The sequence below is a fragment of the Oreochromis aureus genome, linkage group 7 (genome assembly GCF_013358895.1).
Source record: "Oreochromis aureus strain Israel breed Guangdong linkage group 7, ZZ_aureus, whole genome shotgun sequence".
Classification (NCBI taxonomy): domain Eukaryota; kingdom Metazoa; phylum Chordata; class Actinopteri; order Cichliformes; family Cichlidae; genus Oreochromis; species Oreochromis aureus.
The window spans coordinates 43,827,146-43,849,526 of NC_052948.1; the positions used below are offsets into that span (position 1 = coordinate 43,827,146).

Consider the following 22,381-nt stretch of genomic DNA (forward strand, 5'->3'; position numbering starts at 1 on the left):
ACTGTGATAAAATAATCACTGTGTCACTCCAATGTTTGTAAATATATGCAGAATATGCAGAAAAAATGTCCAAAAAATGGTTTTTAGTGCAGTAAAGTTTCTGAAGTACATCAACCTGTTCACTCGTATAAAACTTAAACAAAGCAAGATGCTCAGAAGGACGTTTTTATATCTTTATTATTTTTCATATAATTATAATGAAAAAAGTGATTTTAAAGAGACTTTTCTTTGTACAAATGGCATTTATTTTGTTTTGTTGTTACAATAATTTGTTTCCAGGTGCAGCGCACCATCGCCAAGCAGATTCAGATGGTTAAGCAGATTGGAAAAGGACGATATGGAGAAGTCTGGATGGGCAAGTGGAGAGGAGAGAGAGTGGCTGTCAAAGTCTTCTTCACCACTGAGGAAGAAAGCTGGTTCAGAGAGACTGAAATCTATCAGACCTTCCTGATGAGACATGACAACATACTGGGTAAGGTCCTGAAAACTGCGAAGTGAGTGTAAAAGAATGAATGCACTCACAACAGTGAGCACTGGTTACATTCGGCACAATTAAGGGTTTTTTTTTTTCTCAGAGGTCAGTTTAGGTCAGGAAAGTAGTTACTCTATGGAATGTGTTAATGTTGCAAAAGTAATGGTAAAGACAAAAATCCAAGAAAGAACAGTCAATTGCTGTATTAAATGTTTGAAAGTTAATTTAAGAAGAAAAAAGTGAACTTCCAAATGGTACGTCCATAAATACAGGAATAAGGCTATAAAATAACTAATACCAAAAGGAAATCTAAAGTCCAAGTTTGATATGCAGTTTTATGAAAATGCATGAAAGGATCGACAGTTCCAAAAATAATTTCCCATTCCAAGTTGGTGTCCCATGGAGCCCTGGCACCCCAATCTTTTGCCATCTTGGGCGGGCGTACCACGTGACTCCCACAGACAACCATTCTAACATTTCCATCGCCATCAAAGTTGTTTTTTTGGTGGGTTATTTTGGAGTTTGGATAGGGGACCATCTTGTTTGTGCCACACATTTGGTTTTCTCAAAGTATCTCGATGCGTGTCCTCAGATTCAGCAAAGACTGATTTATGTTACCTGCTTCAGGTATACCAGTGCCTTCTGCCCCTGTCCTGCCAGGTCGCTCACTTCATGCCTAGTCCACCAGGCACAGCTGACTGACACTTATCTGGTTCTTATCCTGGAGAACATTCTTGCCTTTTGCATCAAGAGGGGCCTGAGCCAGTTTAATAATGAACACACTGTGGGAGCGATTGGACTCTCTATTCAGCCGAGTGTTTTCAACCTTCCTCTTTTTTTGACCTCTCCAGAACACTTGAAAAGCCTCCTCTGCAGATTTGACTTCCACCTCCAGACAACCAACCACATACATGATGTGGGCTTGATTGCATCTTTCCTCCAGGAGATTGTAGATGTTGTTGTTGTAGATTTCTACATAGGAGATGAAGCTGCTGTAGCTGCTGTCGTCATCCACGCCATCTGATTTAGAGGCCTCTGGCTTAATCATGTCAGCAATTTCAGGATCAACCTTTAGCTTGATAGAGGGCGTTTTAGGAACAGACAAGTTGTTGTCCCGCCTTTGGCTCTCTAACAAAGCATCTACTTCAGTCTGAATCTCCATACCATTTTTATCATCAGTCTTAAATACATATTTCTTAGCCTAGTAAGGACCTATACTGTTGAAGATCATGTCAAGGAATAGTAATATAAGAAAAAAAAGTACAATCTCCACAGTTTTTTCACATGTTAGAGGAATGCTGCTGTAATGAATGAAAGGAATCTGTCAGCATGACTCTCTGGCAAATGTGTAAAATTACTTTAATAGTTATTGTATAATCATATTTTCTTTTCTTTCTTTTTCTGTGGATCTATTGTTAAAAAAATAGAAATTTCTGCAGTAGTGAGTGATAAAACATGATCTCTTCTGGTATTTATTTGCTTTTTATTACTTCATTACTTTGGTATGGTATGAATAGCCACGGGGGAGGACTTTATCAGAATGAAAAGCTGTAAAACTTTGGAAAATTCAGGTAAAAGTCCAAAATTTATGCTGTCATTCCAATCTAGAGGGCTGGATTGGAGTGTCTCAAGCTAATTCTGGCCCCCAGGCCTTACGTTTGACACCCCTGGTTTAGGCTCTTCTGGGAACTCATTGACTGGACTGCTGACTTAGCCTCTGGGGTTAACAACTAATTTCTGGAGTTTCAGAGGGCTCTGGAAGTTTTGATAAATGACTGCCAATGTCGAAAGCCCGGGAATGATTGATGGTTGTACATTTAGTATTTATGCATCTGCTCAAAGGGCTATATTTATATTTATGTAGGTTTTATAGGTTTTTCAGGTTTATTGACATTTGATTTCTATGTTAATGTTAAGACGATTTAGATTTAAAACTAAAAAGGTCTCATTTTGTTCTGCTTCCACACAATGACATTAACTGTGGATGCCACTGGCATGCGGGTCAGACTTTGAAATCTCTAGATTTAGAGGAAAGGAGTGTTGGGTTTGCTCAGAACTCATTGTTAACAGGTGTAGCAATTAAAGTCTGAACAGCAAGCTGTCATAGACAAAGACAAAAAAAATGAGAAATATCTGTAAAGATACACATTTTTTCAACATGTCTCCAGGGAGATACAGCGATACTCTGGGTTTTGCATATCAAAAGCACAGGTAATAGCTGATTAACAAATGGAAAATGAGTACTAGAAAGAAAAAATACAGTGCATGGCTCCTACTTCCACCTCCACATCGTCTGGCATGATGTTAAGCGTGCACTATGTTTGATTCTAAGTTTTGGAAGTTACACACACAAATGGATGTTCAGTGACTAAGCAGAAGTTGGTGAAATGTCCCCAAAAGTGAATGAAACCATGCGGATTGATTTCTGTGTGTATATTTTAATCCCCTCACACCAGCTATCTAATCCCCAGGATTCATTGCAGCCGACATCAAAGGAACCGGCTCGTGGACTCAGCTGTACCTAATTACAGACTACCATGAGAATGGCTCTTTATATGACTACCTCAAGTCCAACACCTTAGACGTCAAGGCTCTTCTGAAGCTGGCGTATTCCTCCATATCAGGCCTCTGTCATCTCCACACTGAGATCTACGGCACACAGGGCAAACCAGCTATTGCGCACAGAGACCTGAAGAGCAAAAACATCTTGGTTAAAAAGAATGGATCCTGCTGTATTGCAGACCTCGGTCTGGCTGTCAAGTTTAATAGGTACACAAGACCTTTTGAGTCTTTTGAGTGTTTATTTTAATTACGCGTAATACTGGACGATGCTGAAAATTCTTTGACTCGTTTTCCTCCCTGTCTCAGTGACACCAATGAAGTAGATATCCCTCCTAACCTACGCGTTGGAACAAAGCGCTACATGCCACCTGAAGTACTGGATGAGACCCTCAACAGGAGCCACTTCCAGTCTTTTATAACTGCTGACATGTATAGTTTTGGCCTTATTATCTGGGAGATGGCCCGACGATGCATCTCTGGAGGTGAGGAAAATGTGTTTATTTTGACTTAAAGTGTCTTAATGTTTTATTAATGATAATTAATGGACATTTTCTTTCATTATAACTCCAGGTATTGTGGAGGAACATCAGCTGCCCTATTATGACCTCGTCCCCTCCGATCCTTCATATGAGGACATGAGAGAAGTAGTTTGCATAAAAAAACAAAGACCGTCATTTGCTAATCGATGGAGCAGTGATGAGGTACTCTTTCTTGCTTTTGCTTTATCCATTTTTGAAACTTAAATTTAATGGCGTTTATGTGTGAACGTCATTACATCAACATGGTTACTTACATTAAAATAAATCCATGTAAATATGCATTAATCTGCATTTTAAGTGGAGGTTTCTGCCTCAAAGTATGAGAGAAATGATGCATTGAAACAGCTGTTATTAGCACAACAGCTGTTAATAATACACTTTTCCAGAGAATTCTTTGGTTTACAGTTTAACTTTATCAGTAAAATTATTTCCTCTGCCAAGGAGGTTATGTTTTTAGTAGTGCTTGTGTGCGTATCATTCTTCCTGTCTGTAAACATGATGACTCGAAATGTTTTGAATGCATTGTGATAAAACTTTGTAGGAGTGTAGATCATCCACAAAGGTCATTCAAGGTCATTTGACCTTGAATGAAATTGAGAAAAAGGCTTATAACTTAGAAACTAGGATGAAGTTGTTGTGTATTGTCAAAATATAGAAAGCTTTGTATAAGGATTTGAAATATCCTTTCATATTTCACCTTTGACGTGATTCTACATTGGCATTTTTAAACTATGTTATTATTCCTATAGACAACATATAGAGTGAGCATACAGGGAACGATATATGGGAATTCTAAATATCACATTTTTTAATTTTTACATAACAATTTGAATACATGTACAATGTTTGCTAAACATGTTTTTGCATGCCCATAAATAATTAGTAATCATGGATTAAACCATTTGCCTAAAAGGTACGTGTATTCTTATGCATATGGTTGTGTGTGTCTTTAGTGTCTACGACAGATGGGGAAACTCATGTCGGAGTGCTGGGCTCACAATCCAACTTGTCGCCTCACAGCCCTAAGGGTGAAGAAGACTCTTGCGAAGATGTTAGAGTCCCAAGATATCAAACTGTGACAGAGAGTCCACAGAATCATATCATCTCCCAGAGTCTCGTCATTACCACTGGCACAGGCCACTCAAGCTGGCCAGAAGAAAGGGAAGAAAAAAAAGAGAGGCTGTGAATAATAGAACAAAGATAACTGACAGGGAGGATGAGTGATAGAGATAATGGTCACCGAAGGGGCAGAATAATGATATATACCAAAAAATTTATTATATCAGGGGACATCTACCCTACCATTGTCTGAGGCGCCTCTCCCTCAGTGTTCAGACTGTGCTTTCTGTGAAAGCTGAGTGGTTTTTGGTTCCAGACTGTTCAGGGGGCCTTGCAGAACTAAAATCTGGAGGATGCTCTTGCGCTGCTCCTCTAAAGCCATATAGCAGTATTCTACGGGCAGTCTTTTGTACTGTCAAAGCTGCTTTGTGTGTGTGTTTTGCTGTTTTGTTTTTGTTTTTCTGAGTCAGCCGCTGCATGCTGTGATATCACAGTGGACTTATGATGATGATAGTCATCCATTGACCTCAGTGTAGAAGATGTGGATTCATACCATTATTATTATTATTGCTGAACAAACAGAAACATGATTAATATATATATATATATATATATATAGATATATTAAACAAACAAATATACATGCATACACACACACTCAAGGTGAATCAAAAAAGAATCATCTGATTTCTGATTTCAGTGTGCTTTAATTCAACAGCCGGAGACAACAGAGACAATTTGTGAGGTTCATGTGGTTGTTTTTGTAGTTTGACTATCGTATGGACATATACCATCCAACCATATTTAGCCTTTTAGTTTAAAATGTACAGGATGCCTTTTGAAACCAGATGATTCTTTATAACCTGTGTATGTATTTATATATATATTTATACATTTGTGTGTGTATGTATGTATATATACATACAACCTCTTTTTAGATCTGGTCTTCGCTAACCTGCATCGTCTCATCTTTCTGGTCACGTTTCTTTTTCATCCATACGAAGCTGATCTGAAATCTATGTATTATTGCCTTGTTGGATGGTAAAATGCATTTTTGATCAGTGTCTATACATATATATAGGTCTCATCCACTCTGCCACTGTAGCACGTGCCTTATTTAATCTGTACATATGTAAGTAATGATGGTGTATGAGTGGATCTGCAGAACATTCCCTATTAAAAAGAATATTTGAAAAATATATCTTGAAAGCCCATAAGGTTATTTTTTTTTTTTTTTTACACAGTCTCACAAGTCAAACGGTCACACTCCATTTTCAATGTTGCATATAAATATAATTTATTATTAGTCTTAAAAATTCTTTCTTACAGTTTGTACAATAACTTGACAGATGAAATGCAAGCCGTTGCGAGGAACATCATGAGTGCAAGAAACAGACAGGCTACATTCTCACTATACACAATATTAATCATGAAGCTGAAGAACAACTAGGGAATGCAAAGGCTAGCCCACTGAGAATGTAGAGATTGTTTCAAAGGGATGCAAAGTTTGCATAGACGGCTTCAAGAAAACTGGGACAACTGCCATTCAAAAAAAAAAACCCAACCAAGAACACTTGTATGGGCGCAACTGCTGCTCCATCAAAGGAATGTCACATTTACAGATCATTTTTATGCACAGAATCAGTGTCATCGTGATATTGATGGCTTCTGTAGTGAATGTACAAATATCGTTGTCTGAGTTAAAATCTCTGTTATCCTCCAAAAGTACGCATGAATGTCGGTTGATTGAGACAATATTTAGATGATCACCCTCCGTATTAAACCTTACATGTCAGGTATTTGGTAAAAAGCAGTTGTTTTCAGTTGGACTGGTCCTACAAAAATATACTGGTTTGATTTCCCTTTCTGCAGCATCTCCCTCTTCGCTCTGCCTGGTATCTTATGTGAACGCGACATCATCAGGAACGTCACACAAATTTGCATCACTCATTACTGGTTTTTTTTCAGTCTGGCTAATTTCCCATATCCTTTTGTTAACAGGATATACGATATGTAGAGATATGTAGTTAGCCAAATGATCCTGCTAAAAAAAGAAAAGAAAAAGCAAAATAATCACCAATCCAACTCAAAAATATCACCCATAATAGAAAAGCAATAATTATACATAACATGACTAAAAGTATTAATAGCAGTTATAACAACACTTAAAAAAACTGTGTAATGATTATGATCGTTGAGTCCCCTCTGTGTTATAAATGTGGCCGACAGAAAGAATAGTTACAGCGCCAGGTGTCCACCAGGTGGTGCTGTAATACAGTCAAACGCAATGAAAGAAGAAACGAAATAAGGTTCAGTAACAGACAGCATAAGATACAAAAAAGACATGTATAAATAGGCATATCATTAAATACTATGTTGTCACAGAACACATACTTTTCCATGGAGTTGCCATGGAGACTGATTTTTGGAGAATGAGACGTTCTTTCGCCGATCTTCCTCCTTTGATCCATTGACCTCTTTAGTGCGTGTCACTGTTGTGAGGGCATCATCCACATCTGCACAGTCCATCCGAATAAACCGGAAACATGTTTCCAAGGAAACCGTAGCCAAAAATATCAAATCGTTCGTACAAGAGAGGGAGAGAGAAAGAGCGAGGAGAGAAACAGCCTGAAAATGACTGGCAGAGATTCTTGTTTACTCTCCAAGTTTTCACAACCTTTGTTGCCAATATTTAACTGGGTCATGGCAGGGTAGACCTGGCTGTGACTATCTCCTTACTTCTTTGAGTGTACACACAGGCAGCTTCTGTGAGTGTGTGTGCGTGCATTTGTCATCGAGAATGACTTTTTCCTGCTTTTTTTTGTTGTTGTTGTTTTTTGGGGGGGGGGGGTGTTTGAGGGGGTCCACCCTCTTTTCATATTCACTTTGTGTCTTCTTCCTCCCTGGAATGTCACTTGTCCCTGGCAGGCAGATGTCAGTGTTCAGTCACCGCGGGAACAAGGCTGTCATGGCGTCCCATCTCCTCCAGTACTTGGGCAAGGCGACTGAGGTTGCCGTCAGGAAAATGCTGGGCCTCCCACAAGTCCAGGATCACTCCAGTGGGGCTGGATTTGGTGGCAAAGTAGTTAAGATACCTAAAAGAGTGATCATGTGAAACCAGAGAGAGGTAGGTTAGAAAAGCAGATAAATGGTTAATAGAGAGGAATGAGTTTGCTTATTAGTAATAAAAAACTCACTGGTGTGCTGCAATAATCTTTTCATCATCAAATACTTTAATTCTTACTTTCTATTTTTTCCTTCTATACACAGTAACCTTTCTGCTCAGTAATGAGATACTGTGGGCATGAGAGGAAAGCAAAGTGAGCACTGATATACATCCTTAAATGCATTTGCAGTCTATGCAGAACTAATGATCGCTTTGTTTTCCTTTAATGACTTTTGCTTTGGCTTTAAATTGATATATATATATATATATATATATATATATATATATATTAATTCATTCATTCGAGTCTCTCGCCTTCACCCTTTGTCCTTCATGCCAAAGTCTGCCAGTGGTCTCGTCAATCTGCAGCTGCTATCTGTGATAAGGCTGCCCTGCTGAGCTGGGACCTTAAAAATGGGCGCGCACTGTACGTCCATCACAAGCACAAGACTATCAAAGACACGGGGGTGATGTTTTAAAAAGAGGAACGTCACTCTGTCTCCATTGTTTTCTCCGTCTTTCCTCAGCTCTGATGTTTATCAGAATGAGTCATATTCCCACAGATCACTCACAATCAAATTAAAAATAGATCACTTATCAACAGTTTGAGTCCCCGTGGACTCTTAATGTTTACTTCTAATGAAAAAAAACAGCCGTTCTTTCTTCACTGGTACCATGCTATAAAAACCTCTGTGAATAAGCAGAAAATTGACAGCTAATTAAACTGTAGTTAGAAGCTATTTAGATGTTAGAGCCACTTAGACCCTATCCTAGGACACATTGGGTGAGGGGTGTGGTATACTGCAGACAGGTGGCCAATCCCATCACAGCAACTAACACAGCAACTCAGACAATTCATGCTCACATATGCATCTAAAGCCAATGTAGAATCATCAATTAACCAATGCAGCCACAAGGAAAACACACAACCTTCATGACAAAAGGCCCAAGCTGTGAAATGACAAATAAAAATGTTGATACCTGCTTTTTTAAACCAATCTATGAACATTATCAGTGTGGTTATTTTAAAGTTACATCTGATATTTCTGATACTTGTGTTTGAGCAGACAGTCCGGGTCCCAGTGGCAGAAAAAAAAAAATTAAACCTGGAGCTGTGGTTTATGTTCTGTTCATTATGTGGTTGTTTAGTTAGGTTAATAAATCAAAACTATGCCTGTTCAAAACATTAATCTTGCAGGCTGAAAAGTGACACGTAAATGTTTTCCAAGTGAGACCACAGATCAGTAATTAAACCTGTATGACTAAACAACAACCTCTAGTAATATGAACGAATGCATAATGTAATATATAAAAGTCTTATGGGTCATCTCCTCTCGTTAGCTATGATTCAATACATAATATGTAATATATAAGATGTATGGATGGCTGGCCTGCTGTATGGATAAATGAATAATTACTTTTTTTAAACAAATTCTAATATATTTAATTTTAATCGTATTTATTAACAGAAAAATATTTTTTTTATAAAGTTTAATTTACTAACAAACTAAACTTTTATTTAAACTATTAAACTTTAAAGTAAAGCCTGTTTCTGTGGCCAGACTGTGATCACCGAGGTCCTAAATGTAAGTCACCATTTCACCCTTTTCATTGTTTGTCAACCCACCTGTCAAGATTGAGTTTGTGGGCCAACATCCTCCAGTCATTGCCTCTGGTCTGCGGTGCGTCCAGGCTGCCGCACAGCTTCTGACGGATAGAAACAGGGATGCGAAAGGCATTTGGCCCTACCAGTGTCGTGATGTTGCTGGCAGGATCCAGCAGGGATGTGTCAATACTCTGGGAATCCTGTAAAGAGAGAATGAGAGGGATTAAAGCAGAGACACAGACTGTAGGCTGTGGCTTTTTTCCCCTAGTTTGCAGACTGCCTGGACATAATTCAACACCTCGCAAAATGAAACATAATGTAGTTCAAATGGATTTGTAGCACAGGAAATTTCTTTTTCCAGGTGCCATAAAAAAAACTGAAAATCCTTCGTTGCGTCGCCATCCATTTACTGATGCAAGCTGAGTGATTTTCTTTTAAATATACTGCATCTGGAGGATTAAGCGCTGGATGTCTGGCTACAGAAACCAGATCAAGACCCAGAGACAAATGAACCAAGGCCAGGCAGTAACACAGCTCTGCACTGTATGTACTGTAATTTATCTCATTACTGAGCACAAAGCATGAGTGCTCCTCCATCCCTCAAGCTCTATTCTCCTAGCCAGATGGCCTTTGTAAAGCAAGTGCAGCATGACTGGGGGGGGCTTATTATACCCTCCTGTGCTCCTCTCTTGTCATAAGCAAGACTCTATGTAGGCGGCATGATTGAAACTCCCCTGTCTCACACCTTGCCAGTTTTTGTGAACGTTGCAAAAAGCAGGAAGAGGAAATGGAAACAAGGTTAAATTCATTCCGAGCGTCTGGCTCGGTGGAAGGACAATGAGGGCGAGGTGGAGGGGAAGAGTCAAAACAGCTCTGGATGCAAAATTCATGTGAAAGCAGAGCACAAAAGTCACACAGACCTTTGAGGTTTCCATTATAATTTCGAAGCGTATGCCCCGTATCCAGTCAAGGTGAATAATTACTTTAAGCCTTTATAAATCAAGTGAAAGCATTAGGAGGGAAAAAAGCTCATTACAAAATCAAATACATGCATTTTTCCTCAGCCTGTAATGCTAGTCGTGTAGTGCTCTTTTATGTGAATATAATGAAATCAGATGGTATTTAATTTGTTATACTTAAAGGTCTGGCATCCAACTTGAGCCTTACTGTCATACACATTTACATGCTTCACTCTCCTCGTGTCATACACCATCCCCACCCAATTTATTGTTTTTCTTAGGCTCCAAAATCTCCAATCTCCCTCTGACAAGTCAGTGGTGCTGATGCCCTGCATCACTGCCTGCTGCTTCAACCCCTCCACCGGCCCAGCATCCACCTGCAGGCGCGGAGGGGGATGTTTACTCCAAGTATCAAACGCTACCTCCGACAGTGTAGTGTCCAGCTGAAAAATCTGTCCTTCTCCTTCCACTTGGCGCACACATATTTTGCAGGTCAGGTCCACCGTGCTGGAAGAGAAGCGCTCCAGGGTAAAGCAGCAGTGGAGGTTCCTTTGTGAGCCGCTCCACACCTGCTGAAAGGAAAGCTCCTGCAGAGAAGTGGAAAGTGTAGACGGGTTACATCGGTGGGAGAAACCATGTGGCACACTGTGCATGGCCTTTTACTGAAAAAGGAGTAAAATGAGCAGTTTACCTGGTACTTGGCTAGCAGTTTGCTCTTCCATAATGTGTGGGGAACATCATGGATGGAAAGCCTCAGGTTGTGGGTGCTGTCCTTAAAGATGAGAGTCTTTGGTTCATCCAACAGTTTCCCACCCATCTGCTTCTCCATTTGAAGGACTTCCTAAATACACGAAAGCAAGCTTGATTAGCAAGGACCCCATCTATACCAACCTCAAAAAGCTTCTATTTTATACCAGTTGAAAAGCAGACACACACTGCTGTATTCCTGTGATAATAGTCTCTGGGGAATTCTCACAAGTACATTTACAAATAATTATTTTTTAATAAAATACTATATTACATTATAATCATCCGCAGGGCTTTACAAACTTAAATCTAGACATGCAAACCTGAAATCAACTTCTGTGTCCTTGCAGCAGGATCACTATCACTTCTCATTACTCATTCCCAAACTTAATAACTGTGTTCAATATCCCTCCTCAGTACAATAATCCTTCCTTATCTTTCCTTCATGCAGGCGCATGAAGGTATTAAACAGAATTGAGGTGATGAGACAACAGTAGAGCAGGAGGGATATATGTGGCTTATTTTATGTTGTTGCAGCAGCTCTGTCTTTCCAATAGAGGCAACGCTATTCAAATACAGGCGCTTGTATCTCCTTATTGTGACACACCAACACAAAGATTTCTCATTCTGCCTCCCACACATCATCTGCTGGCTGTGCTTGTGCATAAACAATTCAGCTACAGTGAAAAAAAATCACAATTATATTCATTTCAGTGATACAAATAATGAGACGAAAGAGGCTATGCACACATACAGTACAGGGTGCTGCGCATTTACCTTGAGTGCGTCCTGTGTGTCGTCCAGGCAGTAGACTCTGATGTGATACTCCATGGCTGGGCAGGTGACGGGGCCAAAGATGGCTAGTTTGAGGCGCTTAGTGGTGGCAGCGCTGAGAGATTGACCCACGAGGCAGTAGGTACCCAGCGTCTCTGTCAGGATGTGGCAAGCCTCGTCATCCATTTGGATATAGCAAGGTGTGGTGAAATTCTCTTCTCCTACTACCACTATATCCTAGAGAGTGGACAAGGAGAAAGGGGAAAAAAGATGAATGTGGATGAATAAGCCTGGGTTTTGTTATGTATGTATCAAGTAAAAAAATAGAAGTGGGGCATGGTTAATACGATTTTTGACTAGAGCAAAATATGCCATATCCAATTTTCCCTACATATCTCCATTTGCTGTTAAGTAAGACCAAACTATAGTTCGCACAGTACTGCTACAGCAGTCATTTCTATTTGGTTGTATTGATCTGTTTCGTGAAGCAGATAACTTCACATTACAGCAAAAATATTCACAGATAGATACAAGTACCAAAACTGGCATGTATGCTCTCTTTTGATTACTTTTTTGATCGAGCCCATTAGCCATTTGAAAACTGCGGTCATTTTCGCGATGGCTGATGATAAAGGCGGAAAATATAATTTTGCTTCACAAAAGTAAGCAAGACTTGCATTTAGGAATGATTTTAGTGTAAAATTGTGCATTTAGAAGTCGACTTTAGTACTCTGAAGTTGCTTTTTCTTAAATCATTTGCACAGGTAATGCTTCTTGTTTCAGTTACATTTCATAGATGGACCTGCACACTACTCAATGGTTACCCATAACCTCCCAAAAACCTTGTTTTTAATGGCATAGGGCTGATTGTGGTTGGTGGTTTAATCCCCAACTCCTGCATACAATGCTGAAGTGTCCTTGGATAATTCAAGATATTAAACCCCAAGTAGCCTGCAGTGCTGCGTTTGCGTACGCGCATAAACCTTAAAATTATGTCCATGTTGCAGTGTAGAAAGTGCTATAGATGTCAGTTCTGTTTATATATATGCATATGTATATATACACGCACATGACAGGGCGTGCCAGCAAGAGAGAGCTACACAGAGGACAAGCATCATGGATCAAATATATGAAATTCACTGAACTGGGGAATAAATTGGCAAAGGAAGAATGTTGAATGCCTGAGCCTATAGTGCTATGAGAGGGATAAATCCCTTGACCTGCACAGCACTGTGTAGCTACAATTGTCATTGGACCATTGGAGCAAAATATAAGATTGACGTAATTGGAATTATTTTCTTTTACTTGAAATGAAGAAGCTCAGAAGAAGTTTTGAAGTCATAAATTTGACTTACTCAGTCAAAAGCATATAAATCAAGAGTAAAGCCTCTGAAATGCATCCAGTGGTTGAAATAGTTTCTCCAGCTGTTTCCCAAGTTAAAAATGACCCAGAGTAGACATCAGCAAACATCACCCCGATTACTTCAAACACAGCATGAAAAGGAGGTGACGGTACAGAGGAGGGTTGCAAAGTGGCTTTCAGGAGAACAGCAACTGTAAACGGGTTAATGCATGTTGTCTAAACCTATGTGAGAACCATATTCTTGCCTTTTTTGTACATCTGGCATTGCAGAAAAACTGGAAAATATGCAGCAATTTTATCAAAACAATAGAAAATGTCACTGGGGTCTCCTCCTGGTCCTGAACTACTGTGTGATCTTTTACATGTTAGTGTTAACCGCTAGACTACAGAGTTACTCTATAGTATATAGCATGGAGTTATGCATATATTAACTGGCCTACAGTAGTGAGTCTGTGTATGTAAAAGTGTGTATTTAAAACCCTCAAGTGTGGATTTGTAAATGTTAAATTGGATTGGCTAATTAGTGAAAAGCCACATATTTTTACATGAAATCTTTGCCACTGGGTAATTAATAGCCACATTTGTACATGTGTTGCTTTCTTTGCCACACAGAAATGTGCTCAGTCACGTTTAACTGAAACAGAATGAATTTAAATTTCATTTTAATGTAGAAAGCACAATTAATGTCCTGACCTTTTCACAGAAGCTGTGTACTCTGGAAGTAACACTAGTGTGTGTGTGTATTACTAATAGTTGAGACTGTCTCACGCGGAAAATGGAAGCATAAGTATCCCGACTATTTGCAGTTGACCCCTGTAACGACACTAATGCCAGGACATATTTCTCTTTCATTAGGATTGCGAGGTCTGGGGAGCCTCCTGCGACTCTCCTTTTTCTTTAACCCTCTCTTCATCTCTTCATCTCGCTTATTCTTTCTCTCCGTCTCTCTCTCTCTAATCCAAACACTCTCGCAGAGTGGCACACTGGTATTAATTCAGCCTATTATGAGAGACAGAAGAGGAATTACAGCATTTTATTGTGAGCTAGGCCGTTTAACAGCAGTATTATGGCAGATCATTAGACTCTTTAACTGCTCCTGTGGGATGGCACTAGGGATCCTTATTGGGGGATAATTGGAACGCACAGTGAAAAAGTGTCCCTGCTTCATATGTAGTACTGTGTGCAGGCAGAAACAATTAAACATACAAACATACAGACGTTAATTTAGTCAAAAATTCATCAGCTGGCTTTTTTTTTCTCCCATGTAGACGTGGGAGGATTTTAAGTAGGAGAGTTACTGAAGCAGAAATCCCCACATGTTCCTCATTATATGACACGCCATCTTCATCATCATCACAACACCATGAGATTGTGTGTGAATCGGTGTGTGCATGTGCGTGCATGCGTGCGTCAACTGGGGAGGGCTGCAGGCTCCCAGACGCCAACGGAACTGATTATTCTCAATATAAATATCCGTGAAAAACTCCTTTGGAGGAGCTCATCTCTCCTGTATCCACTGCAGTGATGAAAACACATTTTGACAGAGCATGTCATATAAAGCAATATTTCACTCATGCAGCGCCAAGGCTGGCCTCAGAGGGAAAAGCAAACTCATACGAAGGAAACCGCCGCCACATCGCATATTACCATCTGCATTTGTGGCAGGACGGAGATGTAATCAATAATTATTTCTTCCTTAAAAATCCTCAGTTTACACTGAGCTTTATTGGTTGTGTCCAAGTAATTCATCAATGTCACGAAGGCATGTGGGGCCAGTTGGGCAGTTTTTCCTCGGCTCTATAAGTCATGTCATCGCATCAGCAAGAGGAAATTATGCAAGGGCTGAAAATTACATTATTTAAGTCACTCTTTAATGATGATCTGACAGAAGGCCTTATTATTGGGTATAGACTGATGCGATATATTTGGACATGGCCTTCCTGAGAGTAATGCGCATTTTGATTATCATCTTATCATTTATGCAATAAGCCTGGATAGACTGGAGTCGTGTTACGTATCACTAAAGCATTGCCTTTCATTATGCTTCCTGTACTGCGCCCTGCTCCTGCTAACCTTTATTAAATGCTTTTATCTTTAAGGGAGCCTTTCTCTTTAAAAAGGTTTGAGTAGAAAGTTAATTAAAAACCACAAGGAAGGAAGACTTTCTTTCTTTTGACAGCTAAGAAAAAGATGCTGATAGCTGCCCGCAAGAAGGTCGGCCACGTCAGGTGAGGTGCTGAGAGATATGTTTTGGAGTAAAGCTGACCACCTGGCACATTTCTAACAAAGTTCCCTTCTAACAAGCAGATTTGTTTCGAGTTTCTCTGCAAATGATCCCTTGGTAATTGCTCCATTTCTGCATCAGTGTGTGTGACAAAGACAGCAAAAGGGAAGACTTGGAAAAAAGCAACACGAACATGTTCACACCTGGTGAAAAATCTGCCATTACAAAGGTACAAGGAAACAGCCTGGGCAAGAAAACGGTCCCGGTCCATTCCCTGCTATTAGAGATGTACTATTTCAGCTCCTGGCTACATCAGGGGTTTACTTTGAGTTCTACTATAAGTTGGACAAACAACGCAGGGGACGTTGATCCCTTTCACCTCCTCCATCCTATCAATTCTCCCATGCCATATCATGGATTTATTTCTCACAGCATCTTTTCTTTTTCACTGCTCGCTGACACACTGAGCAGAGATTCGCTTGTAAACACATAATTTCAATTTTTGTGTGCTGGCGACCGCCAGAAGCCCATTTTCAAAACTCCAGCGCAGTCGATAGACATTAGAGTCTACTGTAGCACAAATTTCTCTGTGAATCTCACATCTCACCTCCCACTGATTCTGCGGCGACTGGCTTTTGAGCTGGATCAGCCAGTCCTGCTGGCCGTCGCACACGGCGCAGTGATGCATGGTGATGATGACCGGACGAGTCAACAGGGTCCCCGGGGGTCCGCAGCTCACCACGGGGCTGAGCACCGTTTGGCCATCTTCCACCGAGGGCCTGGAGGCGCACAGGGGATAGCACACATGCAATATTTAGCCACAATCTGACGGCACTCTCAGTATGTATGTGTGACACGGAGCGGTTGACAGCAGCAAATAAGGTTCTGGGGCGTCATCGCATACCTCATGTTGTCCTTCCTGTGAACTGTCACATACATCTCATATACTCTGCCCTGAGGAATAGCCCCTGCAGGAATTAGCAGACTAACCCCTGGGAAGCAAAAAGCAAAAAAAAAGATGAGTTGACAGGTATACGAGAGGTGTCTTTATACTGTCAGTGCTTGTTGGAGACTTTTGTAAGAATGTGAGAGTATAGAGAGTGAGACCAAGGCACAACAGGCTGGTGAATCCTGGCTGCTCCACATATAGAAAGGTAAATTATAATTTTACATTTAACTAGTGTGTCTTCATGCAGTGCTGCACAACTAAAGAGATATGAATCTAATTTTTTTCATTTTATTCAAATGAATTTTTTTCCTGGATAAACACAATAATAATTGCACTGCCGTTCAGTCCCACACACAGCAACTATGTAATTTTACCACCTTCTTTTATGGTACCAGGAAATGATGTCGAATTTCATTTCTAAAAATCAATGATCTCTTTGCTCGTCACAGCATTGCCATATTGCTGCAGCAGGCGCGATTTACATTTTTCCATCTCAGATTTATTCGATAAGATGTCCTATCCGATATGCGCGTGTGCGTTTTTTTTAGAAGCCTATCCCCCAATTTCCATCATGCATACGCACACACAAACACACACATGGCTTCTCTCTGGAGTGGTGGTGGGGGAGGGATCTCAGATAGCTCATTGATTTCCCATGTCCTTGTACTGAACTTTTCAAAAGGTGACAGACAGCTTCTCCAGCTAGCTAGTGAGGCAATCACAACTCTGCCAAGGGAACGTCTCGCGCGCTGCTACTCTGCCTCACAGCAAAGCTTCAAAGAGATGAGAAATGCATTTTAAGATGCAAAATACCAAACAGCCACAGTGACAGCACCACAAAATATTTCATTACCCAGACTCACAAACAGATCAAATATCAAATGTGCTCTTTCCTCTCCCTATTCCTATGTAACATGATGAGGTGGCTGAGCGCAGCCAACAGCTGAGAACATTTTACAGTTATCAAAATGAAAAAAAAGAAAAAAGAAAAACTTTAAGAAATGTGAGAAGTCTGCGTATCCTTTAATGTCACTGCTAGTTTGCCTCTGCCTGTCAGCATGCATCTGCGGCGCGTTACAAACAGTCTGCATGTGTTTGAAGTGAGGACAGCATGGCTAATGTAAGCTGCCTGAAACGGGACACCTCCAGCACTTCTGGTGCACACACCTTGGGTATCCATCAACTCTTGTCATACTACGTGCAGTCAATATGCTGATGGGCTGCACATGGCTTAGCTTATTTCAAAGTCGCAGATCATCAGGGATATAATGCTACAGACGGCAAAGTATTGAATGATAGTCCAGATCATGTGGAACATTTTTACTGCACACGCTTTAAAAAGAATTCTTTTATTTTTACTGAGAGGTTTGCTTGGGGCTTGCAAAGATCAACAACTCTTAAGTTAACATTTATGGTTGAGTTGAACTGCTGTGTCTACTGAGAGCTGCAATGGTTTTGTATTTTTCAATTTACTGAAGAGCTCTTTATATTTAGGCTCTCACATACCCAAATCTTCATATTACACTGACAGTGAGAGCAAGTGTAACAAGTTTGGAAGCTTGTTTGAGCCCCAGAAAAAAAAATTTTGCCATTAAAATCCAATTTTGAGGGGTTTTTTCTCTTGCTTCTTGCTTAAGTCAGTAAGTCGCAATTTTGAGATACCCAAATTGAAATCTAGAGATAATAAACTGAAACTTTGACTTATGGATGGCAAGTCTTTTTTCCAGGGGAGAAAACGAGCTTCTATTAACAACTGAAATGAAGCTAAGCTTTGAGTAAAAGCAATCTCTAAACAGGAAGCACTCAGGGAGCATAAACCTTCACCGAGGCAGCTCGCTCTCTGGCCAGTATTTACTTTTAAGGGAAAAGCACTGTAATTTGTATATATTCACTTTGTTTTCTTTGTTCTGTTTAAATGTACTTTAAGAAGTTTGTAGTGCTGTAAAAGGCAGTTAAAGGTAGAATTCCACGTTTACTTTGACTACAGAAACATGTAGGTGTGTGTAGGAGTAGGTGATGGATAATAGGTAATGATTTGTAAATAGCTTGAGCTTATTATATAATACTATACAACAGTATATTTCTAAATAACTAGGCAGCTCATTCTCTTTGACAATGCTTTCTTTAAAGATGTCACACATTTTGGGGTCAACTTGAAAGAAAGGCAGATGTGAAAAGTAAAAGTGAGGGCAGAGGTCACATGTCACATGAAATTTGGATGCAAACTATATATATTTAGAATCCCCATATATCACTCGCTATATGCCAATATGATATCAATACCAACCATGGCGGTAAGGAAAATAGTTTTAAATAGCTCTATGTAGCATTATTATCCCTTTGACCTTCAGATCAGTCTATTGACCTTGAAGGAGAGGTCAGAGGTCAAATGTGCCATAATATTTGAAATCTTTCTAGATGTTGACAGTACACACCCCACTTGTAAGAATCACAGTTTATAGTTATAAGGCTTTCTGTCAATTTTGAACCAATAAATCATGAAGTTGACTTTGAAGACCTTGGTGCACGTAAGCCAAATTTGAATGGAGTTGTTGACCCCACTTTACACCCCTGCAAAGTTTTATCAGAATTCAGACAGAATGACACGCATGCATGCAAACCCTACCAAAAACATAGCCTCCTTGGTGGAGATAGCAACTTTCTGAAATGTATTTTCTTGCAGAGAATTGATGGCAAGATTGATATCACTGTCAAACGTGTTAACTAAATCTAAATCAAAGAAAATCTGCAGCCAGTAAACTTTTCTCAGCATAAAGACAGGAGGAGACGGCCAGCCTGGCTCTACCACAACCTCTAATGTTCACTAATCAAAATAAATAATGTAAACTTGCACTTTTATGAGGAGGGTATTATGTGCCAGACCATTTCCTGGTCAGACATAGTGACTTCCCGGAGTCTTGTCATCACTATGAGACTGGCAGAAATCCAGTGGAGACACCAGCAAGTTTTGTGTTTGAAGTTTCTTTTAATGTTTTTTTAAAATGGGATCTTTAAGGGAAACATGGGCCGAGATCATCATCACCAGCACATTATTAAGTGAAACAAGAGTAGCCATTTAAGGACACGGTGAGAAAAGCTGATGGTATATTTCATCTCCTATCAGGCTATACAATGAGTTTCCTTTCAGTATGTGCACACATACAGACATTCACACATGCACATACACACAAGTGGAGGTACTATTACTAAATGCTGATGTGCCACTGAGTGAATGAAAAATGTGGCTCCAATCATAACTCACAAAAGACAGCTAATGAGTTTTAAGACGAACACTGATAGAATCTGCTGGAAGTAGCAGATGCTGCTTTTCATGAACGTAAGCTCGTTTATTCATTTCTTAAACAATTTTTTTTTACATTCCTGCATACTTTAAAATATGCAACACTTCTTTCTTGAAATCCAACTGAATCACCTATAAAATAAAAATATATAAATATGCAAAATCACTACCTATCTTTGGCTAGTATAGTACCTGAGTTGGGCACAATAAGCTGTCCTCCTTGGGAGCTGAACGAGCCCAGAGCAGTGCATGATGGATCCCTAGTGCGGAGCAACGTCTGGGTCTGTGTGCGCCGGCCCATTGTGTTGTCACCGTTGTCCAGTAGGCAGTGCGGCAGCTTAGGGGACAGTTTAGAGGAAAATTCCCCACCTAGGTCATCCTGTGGAGTCACTAAGCCTGAAGAATTGTACACCTTAATCTTCAAGTTAGGGAGCGGGTCGAGGAGAGGAGAATTGGTCATGGGTATTTTGTCACCCACGTCATGGAGAGCGTAAACTGGGCCGCGGTACATGGCAGCTGCCGAGGTCAGGTCAGGGGGTGCTGATAGGAGATCAGCTGAAGAGGAAAGAAAAAGACATGGGTAAAGAAGAATAAATGTCTTAACACATGTACTGGGAAAGGAATCGGGAAGAAACTAACTCTAAACCTAAATATCCATGAGGAAATGAACTCCTGGCAGCAATCAGTGAGACTTCAGCACGGCTTTGCTCATTTGTTTGTTTGTTTTTTTTTACTCATTAGGGAGGTCCACTTCACCACCAAGAAACATTACTCAGTCAGAGAAGTTATAGGTGCAGCTGTGATTTATGAGTAACAGATGGCATCGTGAACGTTCGGTTTACCCAGTAGGATAAATGCTCAATAGCTGGACTGAGTGGGTGGAGCGAGGGTCAGTGGGGGCCTCTCTGTCCTCCAGCTTCTCCACCGTCTCCACCCCCTCACAAGTTTCTAAATGATGCAGATGTTAATGAGAGTCAGAAAAGTTGTTCTAGTAATAAATTAGAAGTAGTGCAAGTACTAGTGTGTCACTGGAGGGCACGTTTTGCAACATCCATCTCCAAGAATGTATGGCCCATATTTTCACAATCTGTATTAGGAAATTAAACAAAATATGCTTCTGCTCTCATCATATAAAACTGTAAGTTTTCATCAGGTTTTCCCCAAAACCACGTTTCAGATAAACCCCCCTCCCCCCTCTTTTGTTAATTAGATTGCACAGGTGCCACGGACTGCAGGATGAAACTGAGACCTACTTAACAAGGGATAATCTCAGCTAAGTGTCGCGTTAACGTGGCTTGCAGGCTCAAGCTCAAGTCAAAATGTCATGACCAGCAAACAAGATTTGAGCAAAATATCACAGAAACTCAAATTGCTCCACTTCTTGGTAATTAAAGCTAACAGAATCATGTGCCAGCACATCATTAATACCCGTGTCTAACAAACGCAAAATCTCAATGATTCCCTTAACTGGTCTGCTTCTATTCAAACACCAGTTCCTACACCACCATTCCTACTGTATATCTGACACAGAGACATGAGAATTTGTTACACACTGCCACATTTCAGAGCAGAGAGCTGTCAGCAGAGATCAGACCTTGTTATAGTTCACATACTCTGTCAAATTAGATCAATCATAGGCTTGCTCTGTTAATTTTTCTTTGCATGTAGGAATATTTCCCCTGTCACTGTTGCTCTTGCACACAGCACGCGCACCCATGGCAACCCTGAAATAAGGGACCCCCCTCCCCAACATCACAAATTCCAATTTAACCCTTGTTTGCACTGAGTACTGTGTGGAGGATGTGTCATTTCCACCCATGAATTATCTTCTTCACAGCAAATTCTGTGTGATGTGCTTTATGCATGCTTCAAACCTGCACAAATACAGTATATAGAACATAAATTACAGCTTTTAATAGGCTACTTTAGGAAAGATAGAGATAAGGTGGAAGTAAAGTGGATCAACTTATATGATTCCTCCAACACCACTGTTTTTTAAATCACCACCAATTGTTTCTGTCATGATCAGGTGGTTCAGACATATGAAATATGAAAAACCCCACAGTAACATCAATCTATATTAACTATATCTGTAAAGGTGAAGGATAATGTTGTATTTAAGACTAAGGATATATAATCAACAGAAAGCAAAATGATTTAAATATAATGTTATGCATATAAATTCAGCTTCATTATACAGTTTCAGAGTATGGATTTCTTTTAGAAATAATAAATAAATAAAAAGCTTGAATTGGTAGATTCTTTAACCTAAGTGCTTGCAGCTCAGGAGCTGTCTTAAATGGGCTTGGCTTCAAATTATCCTTTACTTTATAAGAGCAGTGACAGAAGCAACACCTTTAACAAGGGTTGTTGTTCGATGGTGTTTATCTTTTTGAACTGTCCCACATTAAAAAGCTTCCTTTCTAGTCTCTTCATTGTATTTTTCTCTCTTCTGCTTTTATTTATTTATTTTCCTCTTTCCAAAAGCTCACACTAATCATTTACAGCACAGTTACATATTTCTGTCTCTCTCCCTGCTGTCTTTTTGGCCAGTTCACAGTGACCTGTCCTCATGCATGCAACTTACTTTAAGTCCTGCATCAACAGTCCAAATGTAATTACGCAGAGACTGGCCTTATTGTGCTTTAATGACCGGGCAT

At 40.0% G+C, this 22,381-nt stretch overlaps 2 protein-coding genes across 6 annotated transcripts in view; one reads left to right on the plus strand and one right to left on the minus strand.

Moving 5' to 3' along the window:
• Positions 1-5,831, plus strand: part of bmpr1bb (bone morphogenetic protein receptor, type IBb) — a 56,221-nt gene extending 50,390 nt beyond the window's left edge. For all 4 annotated transcript variants that reach the window (XM_039615798.1, XM_031742526.2, XM_039615800.1 and 1 more), the window contains 5 exons: positions 280-472; positions 2,944-3,241; positions 3,341-3,516; positions 3,605-3,735; positions 4,527-5,831. In XM_039615798.1, coding sequence (XP_039471732.1) covers positions 280-472; positions 2,944-3,241; positions 3,341-3,516; positions 3,605-3,735; positions 4,527-4,652 — 924 coding nt within the window. In that variant the 3' untranslated portion in view covers positions 4,653-5,831. The remainder of the gene's footprint in view (positions 1-279; positions 473-2,943; positions 3,242-3,340; positions 3,517-3,604; positions 3,736-4,526) is intronic.
• Positions 5,832-5,903: 72 nt separating this feature from the next.
• unc5c (unc-5 netrin receptor C) overlaps positions 5,904-22,381 on the minus strand; it is a 125,108-nt gene continuing 108,630 nt past the window's right edge. For both annotated transcript variants that reach the window (XM_031742617.2, XM_031742616.2), the window contains 8 exons: positions 19,914-20,276; positions 16,376-16,463; positions 16,079-16,250; positions 11,888-12,121; positions 11,055-11,204; positions 10,786-10,950; positions 9,426-9,604; positions 5,904-7,727 (listed from right to left, as the gene is read on the minus strand). In XM_031742617.2, coding sequence (XP_031598477.1) covers positions 7,568-7,727; positions 9,426-9,604; positions 10,786-10,950; positions 11,055-11,204; positions 11,888-12,121; positions 16,079-16,250; positions 16,376-16,463; positions 19,914-20,276 — 1,511 coding nt within the window. In that variant the 3' untranslated portion in view covers positions 5,904-7,567. The remainder of the gene's footprint in view (positions 7,728-9,425; positions 9,605-10,785; positions 10,951-11,054; positions 11,205-11,887; positions 12,122-16,078; positions 16,251-16,375; positions 16,464-19,913; positions 20,277-22,381) is intronic.